Source organism: Pseudonaja textilis, chromosome 1 (assembly GCF_049901715.1).
Source record: "Pseudonaja textilis isolate UNSWEBS1 chromosome 1, rPseTex1.2, whole genome shotgun sequence".
In the NCBI taxonomy this organism is placed as follows: domain Eukaryota; kingdom Metazoa; phylum Chordata; class Lepidosauria; order Squamata; family Elapidae; genus Pseudonaja; species Pseudonaja textilis.
Window position 1 is genome coordinate 255,669,578 of NC_141990.1, and position 14,036 is coordinate 255,683,613.

A 14,036-nucleotide genomic window follows, 5' to 3' on the forward strand; every position below is an offset into this window, starting at 1 on the left:
TTAAGTCCCATCTTGTGCCACGCAATTGACTCTTTAAAGGTTTAAGATTAACACCTTGGCAGGCCACCTCTGCAGATCAGGCTTAAAATAGCTCCAATGAGACTCCCAGGTAAGCGGCGATTTCCAAGTGCCTGGCGCTATTTTACAACAGACCTCGCTTTGAATGGAGGGAAGGGACACTGGGATAAGGGTTTGAATGGCCACGCCAGCCTCTACAATGCCTTTTTCCGAAGAAAGCGCCACTGATCTCACTAAGGGATTTCCTCTCTAAAGAATCTCGGTCTGGATAATCTCCTTGGTCCCTGGACGTGGGGAGGGGGGAAAGGTTTGCTAACGTTTAACCTTGCAAGGATTACGGAAGTCAACGCTGATATGAAATGGGTAGCCTTCCTTTCCGAAGGGGGCTCATAAATTAAAAAGACCCACTCGACCAGCTCTAGGCTGCCATTGCATGCTTTTTTCCTCCCCGGGGGTGGGGGGGAAGGACCGCGGAGGCCCCGCTCTCCGTTTTAACAAACCTCCTAAAATGAAACTTTTGAAGCCGTTGCACGCCCCGGCGGCACCCCGCGATCTTCCCGTCCCACCCCCGCCCCGCCAATGCAAGCCCCCGGTCCCGCCTCACCCTTCCGTCGATGCCATGGTTGCCGTGCGAGAGCCCACCCTCGCTTGTCTTTTTCTCCAGAAACCTGGGGGCTTTCACCAAAGCGCGGCCGCTTTCAGCGGGGAAAGGTTCAGGACGCTCCCTTCGGACGTCGGGGACCCCTTGGCGATGCCTGCCTTGTATAATAATCCTCCCGGCTCTGAAAAGCCAGCATTCAAGAAGCTGGGCTCTGAAGAGCAAAAGCCCCGCTGCTGCTGCTGCTGCTGCCGCGGCCGCCACCACCTCCACCTCTTCCTCCTCCTCTTCCTTCTCCTTGGCTTGGAGTGAAATTTCTCAACGTCTTCGGGAAGCTTGGATGTCTTGATGGAGAAGGGGAGTGCGAACGAGAGGGGAGGGGGAGTGAGGAATGTGGGGTGGGGTGGGGTGGAGGGGGAATCCAAAAGCCCACAACCCCCGTGGGGAGGGGGAGGGGGGGAAAAGACTACGATCAATGGGAAAACGGCAAGGCTCAAGCAGTGGCAATGCCAGGGCTTTTGGTTCTTCGCTTTCTACGCGCACCCGGAGAGCTGGCTGGGATTGTGTGTGTGTGTGTGTGTGTGTCTGAGTGGGGGTGGGGGTGGGGGTGAGAGAGGGGGAGAGAGAGAGCGCTAGCGGGCGAGCGACAGGAGCGAGGGGGGCGGTTGTGTTGTGTATGAACGCGTTTTGTGGGGCGGTGGGCGATTTTCACGTTGCCACGGCGTCGGCTGAAGGCTGGATTGGAAGGTTTAACGGCGGATTTGCACACTCTCCCTCTCTATTTTAGGCAAGAGCTGAGCTGACATCACGAGCGGTCGCCTCGCCGGCAAATCCCCCAGTCTCTTTTATTTGTTAAAGGGAAAAAAAAAACACCAGCCCTCCCAGACGAACGCGGGGATGCAGAGGAACGAAGGCAAACGAGAGAGCGGCGCCTGGTGCACCTGGGCGGTCTGAACTTCCAAACCTCTGAAGAAACGGGCTGTTCCTCGTTAATTCGACAGGATCGTTATTATTACTTCCCCCCTCCCTTCCTCCCTGGCTGGCTCGGAAAGCAGAGCGAAAGCGATTAAGTGATAACGCGGGGCGGGGTGAAGCGCTTCTGATCTCAATCTCCCGCGAGGGTAGATTTTTTTTTTCCTCCCCTTTGTGCCGGCTCGGTTCCGATCCCCCCTCGGCGGTGGGGGCTGCAAGAACCCGCGCCTTCTTCCCCCCCTCCCCCTTCGCCAAGGAATGCAACACCTATATACAACGCCGCGTCTCCTTTGTAGCTGTCTGCACCGATCCTCCCCCGCGTTTCCAATGCGTTTTGTTCAGATGCGTAGTCTGCCCCCCCCACTTTCGTTATATGGCCAGGAATCTGGGCCTCATTAGAAGCCTAGCTAATTAATACTAGTAGTCCATCTTATTCACTTCGTTCTCGGGCTTGAAACCCGGACAGTAGCTTTGACCAACGGGGAAAGAATTCAATCATCTTTCCCTCCCCCACCCAGAGCTGTCACATTTCTTCTTTAAAACCTGCCCGGGTTTCCGATTGGAGCGCGCCGTCCGAAGGGCCGAAACGCGCTAATGAATTAATACGAGGCGAGGGCAAAGCGGAACGCGCTCTCTCTCTCTCGATAAGCTGCTCCGGCGGCTGGCTTCGCGTAGCCCTAAAGGCTGTAATATCCCACACCCTTCAAAGAGCTGACTGAGTTCAAAGGTATTACGGCTGAGAAGGGAGCATACAGCTGAATTTCTGGGAGCACCGGGGGAGGGTCAAAACAACATTTGATGACCGAGGGGTGCAATTTAGGATCTCACGCCTGGTGCAGCAGGTCAGGAACTGGAATGGGGTTAGAATGTATGTTTGGGGCTGGGAATGAATGGGTGGTTTTGAAAGGCAACACATCCATCTGACTCACCTACCCCACATGCAAAAGGGAGTGATTTATTTATTTATTTTCTTTTATTTTACTTTATTTGTCAATCACTTAGAAGATAATAGGTATAAGTATAAAAACATGAGTAAGAATACAGGAAATAGGTACGAATAAATGGGGACAAATGAACAGGGACGGTAGGCACGATTGTGCACGCCCAAATACTAATAATAATTTGGCCACAATCATGGGAAAGACTGCTGACCTGACAGTTGTGCAGAAAACCACCATTGACACCCTCCATAAGGAGGGAAAGCCTCAAAAGGTAATTGCAAAAGAAGTTGGATGTTGCCAAAGTGCTGTATCAAAGCACATTAATAGAAAGTTATGTGGAAGGGAAAAGAGTGGAAGAAAAAGGTGCACAAACAGCAGGGATGACCGCAGCCTGGGGAGGATTGTCAGGAAAAGGCCATTCAAAAGTGTTGGGGACCTTCACAAACAGTGGACTGAGGCTGGAGTCAGTGCATCAAGAGCCACCACACACAGACGGATCCTGGACACGGGCCTCAAATGTCATATTCCTCTTGTCAAGATGCTCCTGAACAACAAACAACTTCAGAAGCATCTTACCTGGGCTAAAGAAAAACAGACCTGGTCTGTTGCTCAGTGATCCAAAGTCCTCTTTTCTGATGAGAGCAACTTTTGCATCTCATTTGGAAACCAAGGACCCAGAGTCTGGAGGAAGAATGGAGAGGCACACACTGCAAGATGCTTGAAGTCCAGTGTGAAGTTTCCAGTCTGTGTTGATTTGGGGAACCATGTCATCTGCTGGTGTTGGTCCACTGTGCTTCATTAAGTCCAGGGTCAATGCAGCCATCTACCAGATTTTGGAGCACTTCATGCTTCCTTCCACAGATGAGCTTTATGGGGATGCTGACTTCATTTTCCAGCAGGACTTGGCACCTACCCACACTGCCAAAAGCACCAAAACCTGGTTCAATGACCATGGGATTACTGTGCTTGATTGGCCAGCAAACTCGCCTGACCTGAACCCCATAGAGAATCTATGGGGCATTGCCAAGTGAAAGATGTGAGACATGAGACGGAACAATGTAGAAGAGCTGAAGGCCGCTATTGAAGCATCCTGGTCTTCCATAAGACCTCAGCAGTGCCACAGGCTGATAGCTTCCATGCCACACTGCATTGAGGCAATAATTGCTACAAAAGGGGCCCAAACCAAGTACTGAGTACATATGCATGCTTATACTTTGGAAGAGGTCTTATATTGTTCTGTGTACAATCCTTGTTTTATTGAATTTTTCGAGTTTCACCTGTATTGACTATATCAATAAGGTCTCTTATTGAATCACTCTCAGTGGAAATAAATGTAATCTTTAGAGTAGCACAGCATTCTTGATTAGATTGGGTGAACAAACCAAGCAACTCTGGAGATAGGATGAGAGACCAGTTTCAAGTACATTCATAGTTCTGCATCCAGTTCCAGTTCCAGTTCCTGTGAATTTGATCGTTCCCAGAATGCAGCAGCAAGATACATTGAATGTCTTTGGGTAATTAATGAAAGATAATCCAATCTGATATTAACTGACGATGGTGCTCATTATCTGATAATACCTGGTTGGGTAATTAAATGTGTGCAAGCAAACAGCCAAGTTCAGAGAGCAACAAGGATTCCACAGTTCAACCTTGATATTCTATTGGAACTTTGGATAATTACCTGGGTTTTTTTTTTTTGCATCTATTAGAAGTCAGTGTCATTAAGGCTCTGTTGACCTCTGGAGAGATTATAGAACAGTGTTTATCAAAACAGGTGTGGGGAAGATGCTAGAGATTGATCTTTCCCTAGAAATTAAAACATTAACTTGGTTTCCTTTTCTCTTAAATGATTTCTTCTTAATTGATATTCCAGGAAGTAGTTAGTAGATTGACCTCCTTAGAACAAAAAGTAGAAAAGAGAATAATAGGTAACCTTTTAAAGTGGAACATTGGTTGTTAGATCCCCAGTCATTCTGTTGATGACTCTCATCAATTTGAAATGAATCAGAAGGAGTCTGGTAACACCTTTTCCATTAACCATTTTTATTAAAAGGGCAGCATATGCTCTTGCTAGCTGGAGCCCAGTTCTTTAGATGCATAGAGTGGCTGGGACACAGGATTTTAAAAAAGGGCAGAGGTGAAAGAAGTGGTTATGCAGATGTTGGACACGTGAGAAAGCCAACAAATACCCCATCAAATAGCATTTGTAATGTATTAAAAATCCACTCCTGCGCTTAGGCAATAAAAATCAAAAGTACACATATAGACTGGGTGAATCCAGGCTCAATAGAAGTAACTGTGGGAGGGATCTTGGAGTCTTAGTGGGCAACCAGCTAAATATGAGCCAGCAGTGTGCAGCAGCACCCAAAAAAGCTAATGCAATCCTAAATTGCATTAACGGAGGGATACAATCGAGATCAAGTGAGGTACTAATACCACTCTATAAAGCCTTAGTAAGACCACACCTAAAGTACTGCATCCAGTTTTGTTCACCACATTATAAAAAAAGATGTTGAGACTCTAGAAAAAGTACAGAGAAGAGCAACCAGGATGATTAGGGGACTGGAGACGAAAACATATGAAGAATGGTTACAGGAACTGGGCTTGGCTAGTCTAGTGAAGAGAAGGACCAGGGGAGACATGATAGCTGTCCTCCAATTTTTGAGGGGCTGCCACAGAGAGGAAGGGGTCAAGCTATTTTCTAAAGTGCCTGTAGGCCAGGCAAGGAATAATGGATGGAAACTGAACAAGGAGAGATTTAACCTGGAAATGAGAAACTTTCTGACAGTGAGAACAACCAACCAATGGAACAGCTTGCCCTCAGAAGTTGTAGGAGCATCATCACTTGAGACTTTCAAGAAGAGACTGCCATTTGCCAGAAATGGTGTAGGGTCTCCCGCTTGGGCGGGTGTGTGTGTGGACTAGATGACCTACAAGGTCCCTTCCAACTCTAATTATCTGTCTGTTAAGCACTCTGACCTTTCAATGTTGGAGTGATTGACAATCTGTTGCACTATAATAGTGATGCCATTTCATTGTTCTAAAACAGCCACCTTGAACTTGTTAATCAAATATCCTGGAAAGTTGAATGCTATTTTGTCTTTATTTGAGATCCTGATACCTAGCTCATATCCATTCACTCTTTGCCACAAAGTTTACCTGTTCGTTCAAAGTACAATTGAAAGGGGTATTGCTGACATGAAGGTGACACATTAGAAGAACGCATGTAGACTACCTTTTTTTTTAATGAAGTTGCTGGACTGGTGATGGTGATATAAATAAGGGGGAAAAATAAACCTCTGGGTTTATTGCAGTGTCTGCTTCCAGTTTAGCATCATGATTTGTTGCCTGTTTCAAGTTGGGTGATTATCTGTATGGGTGTGCCAGACTGGGCCAGAGAAATGTGCCATTATCCAGTATGATTTGTAGTGTACTAATAAAGCATCTGAATGGCAAGAATTGTAGGAGAGAACTAGTGGTGTTCTGGTTTTTGTGGTTTGGCTTTTAATAGGTCCTTCCTGATCATTGATTTGGCTCCATTGATCTGTTTAGTGATCTCACTGGATAAGTAGTTCAGTCTTATGAATGCCTGGATGAACTCTATCCATTGACCATTTCTGTCAAGCGGGTCAGAAAGAATTTAGTTGTAACAAAGAACCTGGTTATAGATTTGGTAGTGTGTTCTGAGTGGAAGTATGCATGGAGATTTGTAGATTTTGTGTATAATGGGGTGTTCGTGTATCCATTCCTCAGTTTTGCTGTGATATCAAGGAAATGGGTTGTTGTTCTATAGAAAGGGTGACATTGATGGTGGGTGGAAGTTATGGTCACAATGAAATGAGGGATTCTTTTTCGTATCCAAATGACATCAAAGAATCTCAGGAAATGAAAGTTGAAAAAGTGTTGTTCTAAATCAGAGATAAATTTGTTTTCTTTACAGGAGGAAAACTTGCTTACAATCCAACACACATTAATAGTTATATTTTCCCTTGGGAAGATTAAGTTTCCACTCTGAAGCAGAAACATTTTTACCATGCTAACCTCATCAAGTGTTTACCAAGGAAACCCTTCTTTGTCTGTACTGACTTTATTTTTGTAAACGGCTTCATTGTTCAAGTCATAATATTTTACTTTTTGTATAGGTTTTATTCAGCGTACCCTATAGCAACTACTGCTTTACTGATTTTATTTCTTGGTTTTTCTTACTTCTGTAAATTGGAATGTACCTGCTAAGAAAACCTGTCTTTTGGTTCTTGTTTATTTCATTGAAAAACTACCTTATTCCTACATCTGCTTCAAAAATCACTCTAAATTATTAGAATATTGTTTTTCCACATTTTTTCTTCTAATACAATATGAATTATTTATTTATTTTAAAGATAGTTCAGAACAGCAACAGATAATGGAAATTTCTATATCGAATTGTCATATCAGAAACTTTCGCAGGTCCCTTTAGGATAGGTCAGGGGTGTCAAATTGGTGGCCCATGGACTAGATGCATCATGCACAGGCCACACCCAACTCAGCTCATGAAACGTCATGTGATGGTAATGTGATGCGGTCAGTTTTTGGTACCTGTGTGATAGATGATTCTATCAGAAGGTGACCCATATAAATCTGCCTATCTCTCAATTGTATCTTGATTTCTTCTCCTTTCTCTTGTCCATAGCTTCACCTATTTTTATATTTTTCAATGGCCAAGGTGGATCCCGCACAACTCCCTGCAAGAAGTTGTAAATGAAAAAATGGCACCTTCACCACCCACAACTGCCAGTAGCTTATGCAGCAAGCTTATTTCAACAGGAATAGTCTTTCTATAATTAAGTGCGACTGAATAATTTAAGAAGATGAGGTTTGTAGAACAAAACATGTAACAACCTTTTTTGTCCCCTTGTCATTATTATAGCATTTCAGTCTACCTAATGCAAGGAACGGACTGTTAGCCTGTAATGTTGAATGTGAAAACGTTGTTTATATTTCCGGGGCCAAATGTCAATGCCCTATAGAATTTTTGTTCTTATCTACTGAACAGTAGAAAAAGAATCAATTGTGCAAACCAAAGAAATAAGTGTATATTTGAATAGTTGTCACAACAAATTACAGCATGAGTGAGACAACCCAAAGGAAACAAAAAAGCAAACATTATTAGTATAGAAAAAATGATAAAGTTTTGCCTAAAATCTAAAATAGCCCAATGCTGCAACTCATACCATGGGAATAAGAACAGCATGACAGAACATGATTAAACACAGAACCAGCAACTGGGAAGAAAGATATGTTAGCTACAATGGTTGAAGGGGACTTTGAGATAACAGCAAAACATAACTTTGCTACAGATGGCCAAACTTTGCAGTTAATAAGAGATGGTAAAAATTGAGAGATGCCTAACTTTGCAACTGATTGTTGGACTTTATTTTTATGTGAGTAAGGGAATTTTTAGAAAAAAGTTATTTCCTTGAAACTTGAAGATTGAATTATGAAGGTTGAGAGTGAGTGAATAATTAGGAAGAATAAGCTAATACCAAATAGTCAGTGAAGTATACACAATTTAAGTGCACAAGGTTTAAAAAAATGTGGCCTCTGATTTCTGAAGTCCAAGAGACTCATTTACCTTGAAGATTAAGAATGGAAAGTTCATCCCACTGTTAGGTTTTATTATACAGAATTCTTGCTTTGTTTTTATGATATTAGTGAGTTTTGCTTGACAAAATAATGTGTTTTAATAAGTTTATTTTTTAATAAATTGAACTGTAACTTATTTCTAATTTGCTTTTGTCATTATTTTCATTTGTAGGTCTTATTCTATATAACATTGTTTAACACCTAATAATATTAAATCCTTTAATTTTAGGATTCCAGCATTTTATAAAATTTTCATAAAATAATTTCAGGTAGCATTCCTCATTGCATCACTGCATGTCCAATAAAGATTAACAAAACTTTTTTGTACTGTAATTGTTACAACAAAATACACTTTAATTCCTTCTTTTGGTGAAAGATTTATTATTTGGATTACAGCAAATGTTTTCAAAGTGCTTCTGGAAAATTCTGGAGAACTCATGAGACATAGAAACTTAGAAGATATAGCTTGCATTCTACATGTATATTGAATGCATTTTCCTAAACACAAAATGTATTCATATTTAGACGCTCTATGATAGAAATACAAATATGTCTTGACAGTTAAATTCGTGAGAAAAAAAAGATCCCTGGACATAGGAAATATGAAAAGTGCTGAATTATGCCAGTTATAAATGTATTACTATTCTATATTTTCTAGTTCTAACAAGTTTTTTTAAAACAAATGAATACAGTGGATAGGAAATAGATTGAGATGGATCCACGTTCAAATTTGCATTTGCAGATTTAAGAAAACCTTTGTTTATTTGCATGTGTACAGTATTTTAGGAGGGAAAAATACAATATAACATATACCAAAACAAACTAACATAGCCCATAATAAATTCATCTAGCTTTGGAATAATCTCTTGTCATTCTCTCATGTTTCTCAGACTTGTGCAAATACCTTCCAATCTTTTTATTCAGATAAGTGTTAAAACAGATGGCATACAGTTACTTTGGCCCATCACACTTTGTTCCCACCAGAAGAAAGGGGATATCTGAGACATGATAATCTATTTTTCAATATTCAGAACTTCCAGTAAAATCATCTAGCCTCACTGAATAGCAAGACTCTTGGAAATATTCTGAGGGCCCTGCTCTAGCTTCAGTGGATGAAAAACCTGAAGAAGTATAAGAGGAATCAATACAGCTATCTTTTCAGAAAACAGTTCTGAGCTAAACATTTCATTTCATATTCTTCTCAATCCAGTCTTTGAAAGGAATTGCTCGGGTGTAGCCAGAGTAAAGTTCTAGGCTGCATGTCTTGTCATAGCCCCAGCTCACTAAACCCATGAGATGCCAAATTAACTCAGAAGAAGATTTTCCTGGCAAAGGTATTGCAGCAATCCCTCCAGTCTCAGAAGGACAGATGTTAGAAGCTGCTGTGGGATGCTGCTTGGCACAAAACATACTGTCAGTGACACTGATTTGGATTCCATGTTCCTCGTATTGTTGCTCACACAGAAGGGAGTCCACCATCTGGACAGACCCGCTACGAATTGTATCATTCTTGTAGTTTGGGTCTGTAACATCAGTCAGGATCTTCCAACCGGTAATGACTATTTGCAAATCATCTGTAGGAGGATCGATATCACGTGCAGATGCTAGGCAGATGGGTTGGACATGGCTGCTGATTCTGGCTTTGTCCAGGAGCTTAATGATAGCTATATCAGAATCGAGCAATATAGGGTCGTAATTTGGGTGAACTATGATGGCTGAAATCTAGGAGAAATCCAAAACAGCAATATAAGAACTCACATGTTACATATGTTTTATCCTATTCATTTTAATATTGTATATGAAATCCCAGATCATCTCTAGCAGTCACTAACTGCTGTCACCTGGATCCATAGTTATAACAGTGGCTCCAAACCATGGATATCTTGGAATATAGCTATGCTTGATGGGAATTGCAACAGTTGGGTTCCCAAGGCAATTGGAAAATCTCAGAAGGTAGCTTGAATAAGATCCAACCGTAAATCGCAATGTTAAATCAAAACCAAAGGACTACAAACCTGACAATACTCAAGGGTAGAAAAAGGAAAATTATTCTGATAGAAATTTGCAGCATCTATTGCCCAGGTAAAGGCAGTAAAGTGTTTTTTAGTCCCAGAATGAAATAATTGTAAGAAATGTCTAAAGCAGTCACTTCCCTAATATACTGAATTATAAGGAAGAGGTACAAAAAAGAACAAAAAATTTTCTAATTTATATTATAACCTGCCTTAATAAAAATACTTTCAGCCATCTTATGGAGTTGATTTCCTAGTTTATTTATTGAAGTTGATGGCAACAACAGAACCTAGGTGTGATAGAGCTTATTGGTCTGTTTCTTTAAAATTTAATTAATCCACTAAGTGCTTTCGAAGCATTTTTAAAAATCCAGTAAATCAAGAAAAAAGTTAATACGAATCAACAGTAAAGGTGAAGAATATCTATCTATCAATATCTATCTATCTATCTATCTATCTATCTATCTATCTATCTATCTATCTATCTATCTAGTTAGCTATCATCTAGCTATCTGGCTATCATCTTATTATTATAAACAATTGTCTACAGATACTCCCGTCTCAGCCTGCTAATTGCAACTAGTTTAATGACATCAGTAAGGCTTATCTCTAAGTGACTGACCTGCGAGTTCTAGGCCACAAGTAACACCTGGAAGCCTTAGATATGGCCAACCAGAAGCTTCTAAAGACAGGTAACAAGTATAATTTTTATGGAACAATAAATTAAAATTACTTATTACCTGACTTGAAAGGAAACTTAGGTACTCTGTTTAAATTCAGGGAAATAGAAATATCAATGAAGTTTAGTTTTTGTTTTATTCATTCTGAGGTACTAAAGGCCTTAGCACTCATCTACCAAACACTTAACTCACCCGTAGATTCTGTATGATCTTCTCATCTCTATCCTCATCTCTGTAGAACTTGCCAAGAACAACTCTGATGTCTGCTGTTTTGAGCACAGTGACCTTCCCCAGATTGGTGACACAGTGTGCAGCCACAACAACTGTGCGTTCATTCAACAAAGCTCCGCTGCAAATCAGTATCCAAGTCCCTTTTCTGTGATTGGGAAACTTCACCCCATTAGGTCTCCGATAGATGGCTGCTTGCCATGGCCATCTGGTTATGGATGATTTGTGAAGTATAGTGTTTTCTGTCTTTCCGCAGACTGCCAAAGGAGAGGGAGAAGACAGAAATATGATTTTTTTTAATTAATAAAACAAAGTACGTAAAATCAATTGTATTAAATTATTAATTAAACTACCTGAGCCCAAGGGAAATTTTACCTTGCAGTAAAATTACATTATGTAAAATAAATCTGTTGGCTTTCTAAATGCTATCCAATTCTACCCATCCCCTCTCCTTTCCAGATTTCTTTCTTTCTTTGGCAAACCTTATTATATTCTTAGGCTAATGAAATATTCAGGACTTCCCAAAGTAGATTTTAAAGTCACATATTAAGCCTTGTTCTAAAAGATGAGAAACTTTCTTGATTGTTTAGACAGAAAAGTGGAATAGAAGCTTAACAACAAACAAAACAAAAATGGCCTTAGCTTTACTGAATATCTCTGGACGTGATCACATCAACCAAAAGAAAAGCCAATTTTGCATACTCTGTGAGTTGTCAAACCTCTAAACACTAAGTAATAGAGTCTTTTCTATTCTCACAGACAGTTTATTTCCATGGTATTGTACAAACCAATATAAATGAATATCTATACAGTAAACACATACATCCGAAAGGAAGAGAGTAATCAAGTTGTTGAGAATTAGGCATAATTTGCCTTTAACATTAATCCAGACAAAGTTAATATTTTAAAATCCTTTGATTTCTGTGCAAAAGGCAAGCAGAAAAGTGAACTTCTCTTTTTTTGAAATCAGAGAAGATTTAGAATGTTTCATCTCTGTTGAATTGGGCTCAATTTTATTTTTGCATATTAACATTTATTTTGACCAATGGGGGTATTTTCTAGTGAGCATTTCCTTTGGTTTGTCACAAGTGGCCCTCACTGCTCATGAAACATTCCTACATTCATTAAAAAGAGCCCTCAAATCTCTCCAAGTGTCGGAAAATTTACAAAAAATAAGATGATAATCCCCATTTATCAACTGCCTCCCTTTCAATGTGGATTTCTTCTGATGACAAAAAAGGTGACATCTTGTGGAAATGGCTCCTCATCTGTCCCTAAGACAATGGAGATGAACTAAAAGAGATTCTCTCTTTCTAACACATTCTGAAACTATAAATTTCAAGAAACTTAGCAGGAAGTGACGTTCCTATATATTTCACATCAGAATAAGGCCTGCTTTGGCCTCATTTCCAACCAACCTTCCCTTGCCAATGACCTTTCTTTTTTTCACAGGAACAAGCTTTTTTTTTTTTTTGCTTCCAAAATAGGTTGGATTGGCAGAAAAGGCTTGTTAACTGAGGGGAAAGCAAATCCCACTGAGAGAGTTGAATGGGTCCTGCTCTGTCTCACAATTGGCCAAAGCATTTTCAATGTCTATTCCTCTCAGATGTGAACTTGGTTGCTATTAATACATCCTTTCGGATAAAGATCTTTGAGCAGTTATTTTCCTCTAGCTGAAGATCTTTGAAGGATATCCTTATGTTCTGAGTTGCATAAGTGACAAACACTGAATAGAATTAACAGGAGCAACTCCCTGCTTCCCTCGCACTTGTAAAGAAGCAGCTTGTATTCGCTTGTGTGCATATTTGAATAATAGTTCTATTTGCTGGCCTACTAGTGGCATTCATGTTCTTCGTTTAAGAATGTCTAATCACTGAAAGAGAAAATCCTCAATAACTATTGTATAATGCACCTCATCACAGGCAATTGGACGTGAATTCCTTAGACCTGAACAATCTTGTTCCTTAAGGAATTTTCATTTAGAGAGCAATATTATTACTTATGGAATGGCGGCGTTGCCTAATGTTCTGTGTCTGATAACCGCACTCTTACTTGGAATGCACGAAGGGGCTCTCCCACTCCATTTTCCTGTTTTCAGACAGGTTCTTCGGCTGCTTCCCAAACGAAGGTAAAAATGAGAAATACAGTCATACTGCAGCTGCGTATGAAGATGATGGAAGCCTAGAGGCAATTCTCCAAATGGTAGTGAAGGTTTCTTGGTTGGATATGCCTCCAACTTCTGTTTGTTAAATGCAGACGAATAGAGTTGATGCAAGGGAGTCTCCCTGTTTTGTTCGTAGACAACATGGAATTATAATCAAGAAGCCGAAACCCTTTTTTTATATCTTTAGCTTTTACAGTATTGAAGTACAGTTTGGAATAAAGCATTATTACAAATAAGCTAATATTTATAATTACAATCCAGTGAAACTTTGCAGCCCATGGAGCCATTCAAGACTTTCCAGACTCTTAGTAAAATTCAGCATTCTCTTCTCCAAATATGATTAAGAGGCAAGGCCTAACAATAGAATGTTTAAGTAAGCAATCCAAATTCAGTCCATTGTCTTTCCGGTTAGCATTGTTGGGAAGCAGGGGTGGGATTCAAAATTTTTAACAACCGGTTCTGTGGGCATGGCTTAGGTGGTGGGCGTGGCTTGGTGGACATGGCTGGGTGGTCATGTTATTGGCTGGGTGTGGCCAACTCAATATCACTCACATCGAGGCACACATCTCCTCGCCTGGCCTCTCATGACTGTGGGGATGCTGCAACAGTTGTAAGTGTGAAAAATGGTCATCAGTTACTTTTTTCAGTGTCATTGTAACTTTGAATGGTCACTCCACACAAGCAAAGTACCAGCAAAGGAAGGGAAAAAAATTCCAGAAAAGTTCCTGAGACAGGAAGTCTAGTCCTGCCAAGAATGTAATAAGGGAGAGGCAGTTTCTGTAAGCAACACTAGAATGTTTC

The 14,036-nt window shown here is 40.8% G+C and overlaps 2 protein-coding genes across 8 annotated transcripts in view; both read right to left on the reverse strand.

Annotated features, from left to right (window-relative positions):
* Nucleotides 1-1,006, reverse strand: part of SLC1A2 (solute carrier family 1 member 2) — an 83,921-nt gene extending 82,915 nt beyond the window's left edge. For 3 of the 4 annotated variants that reach the window (XM_087921377.1, XM_087921378.1, XM_087921379.1), the window contains exon 1: nt 623-1,005. In XM_087921377.1, the coding sequence (XP_087777503.1) occupies nt 623-639 (17 nt within the window). In that variant the 5' untranslated portion in view covers nt 640-1,005. Of the gene's footprint in view, nt 1-622 lie in introns of all 4 variants that reach the window. The other variant, XM_087921380.1, reaches the window with a different exon arrangement.
* A 7,509-nt stretch (nt 1,007-8,515) lies between these two features.
* PAMR1 (peptidase domain containing associated with muscle regeneration 1) overlaps nt 8,516-14,036 on the reverse strand; it is a 72,557-nt gene continuing 67,036 nt past the window's right edge. For all 4 annotated transcript variants that reach the window (XM_026704601.2, XM_087921368.1, XM_087921366.1 and 1 more), the window contains 3 exons: nt 13,124-13,356; nt 11,036-11,328; nt 8,516-9,873 (listed from right to left, as the gene is read on the reverse strand). In XM_026704601.2, the coding sequence (XP_026560386.1) occupies nt 9,337-9,873; nt 11,036-11,328; nt 13,124-13,356 (1,063 nt within the window). In that variant the 3' untranslated portion in view covers nt 8,516-9,336. The remainder of the gene's footprint in view (nt 9,874-11,035; nt 11,329-13,123; nt 13,357-14,036) is intronic.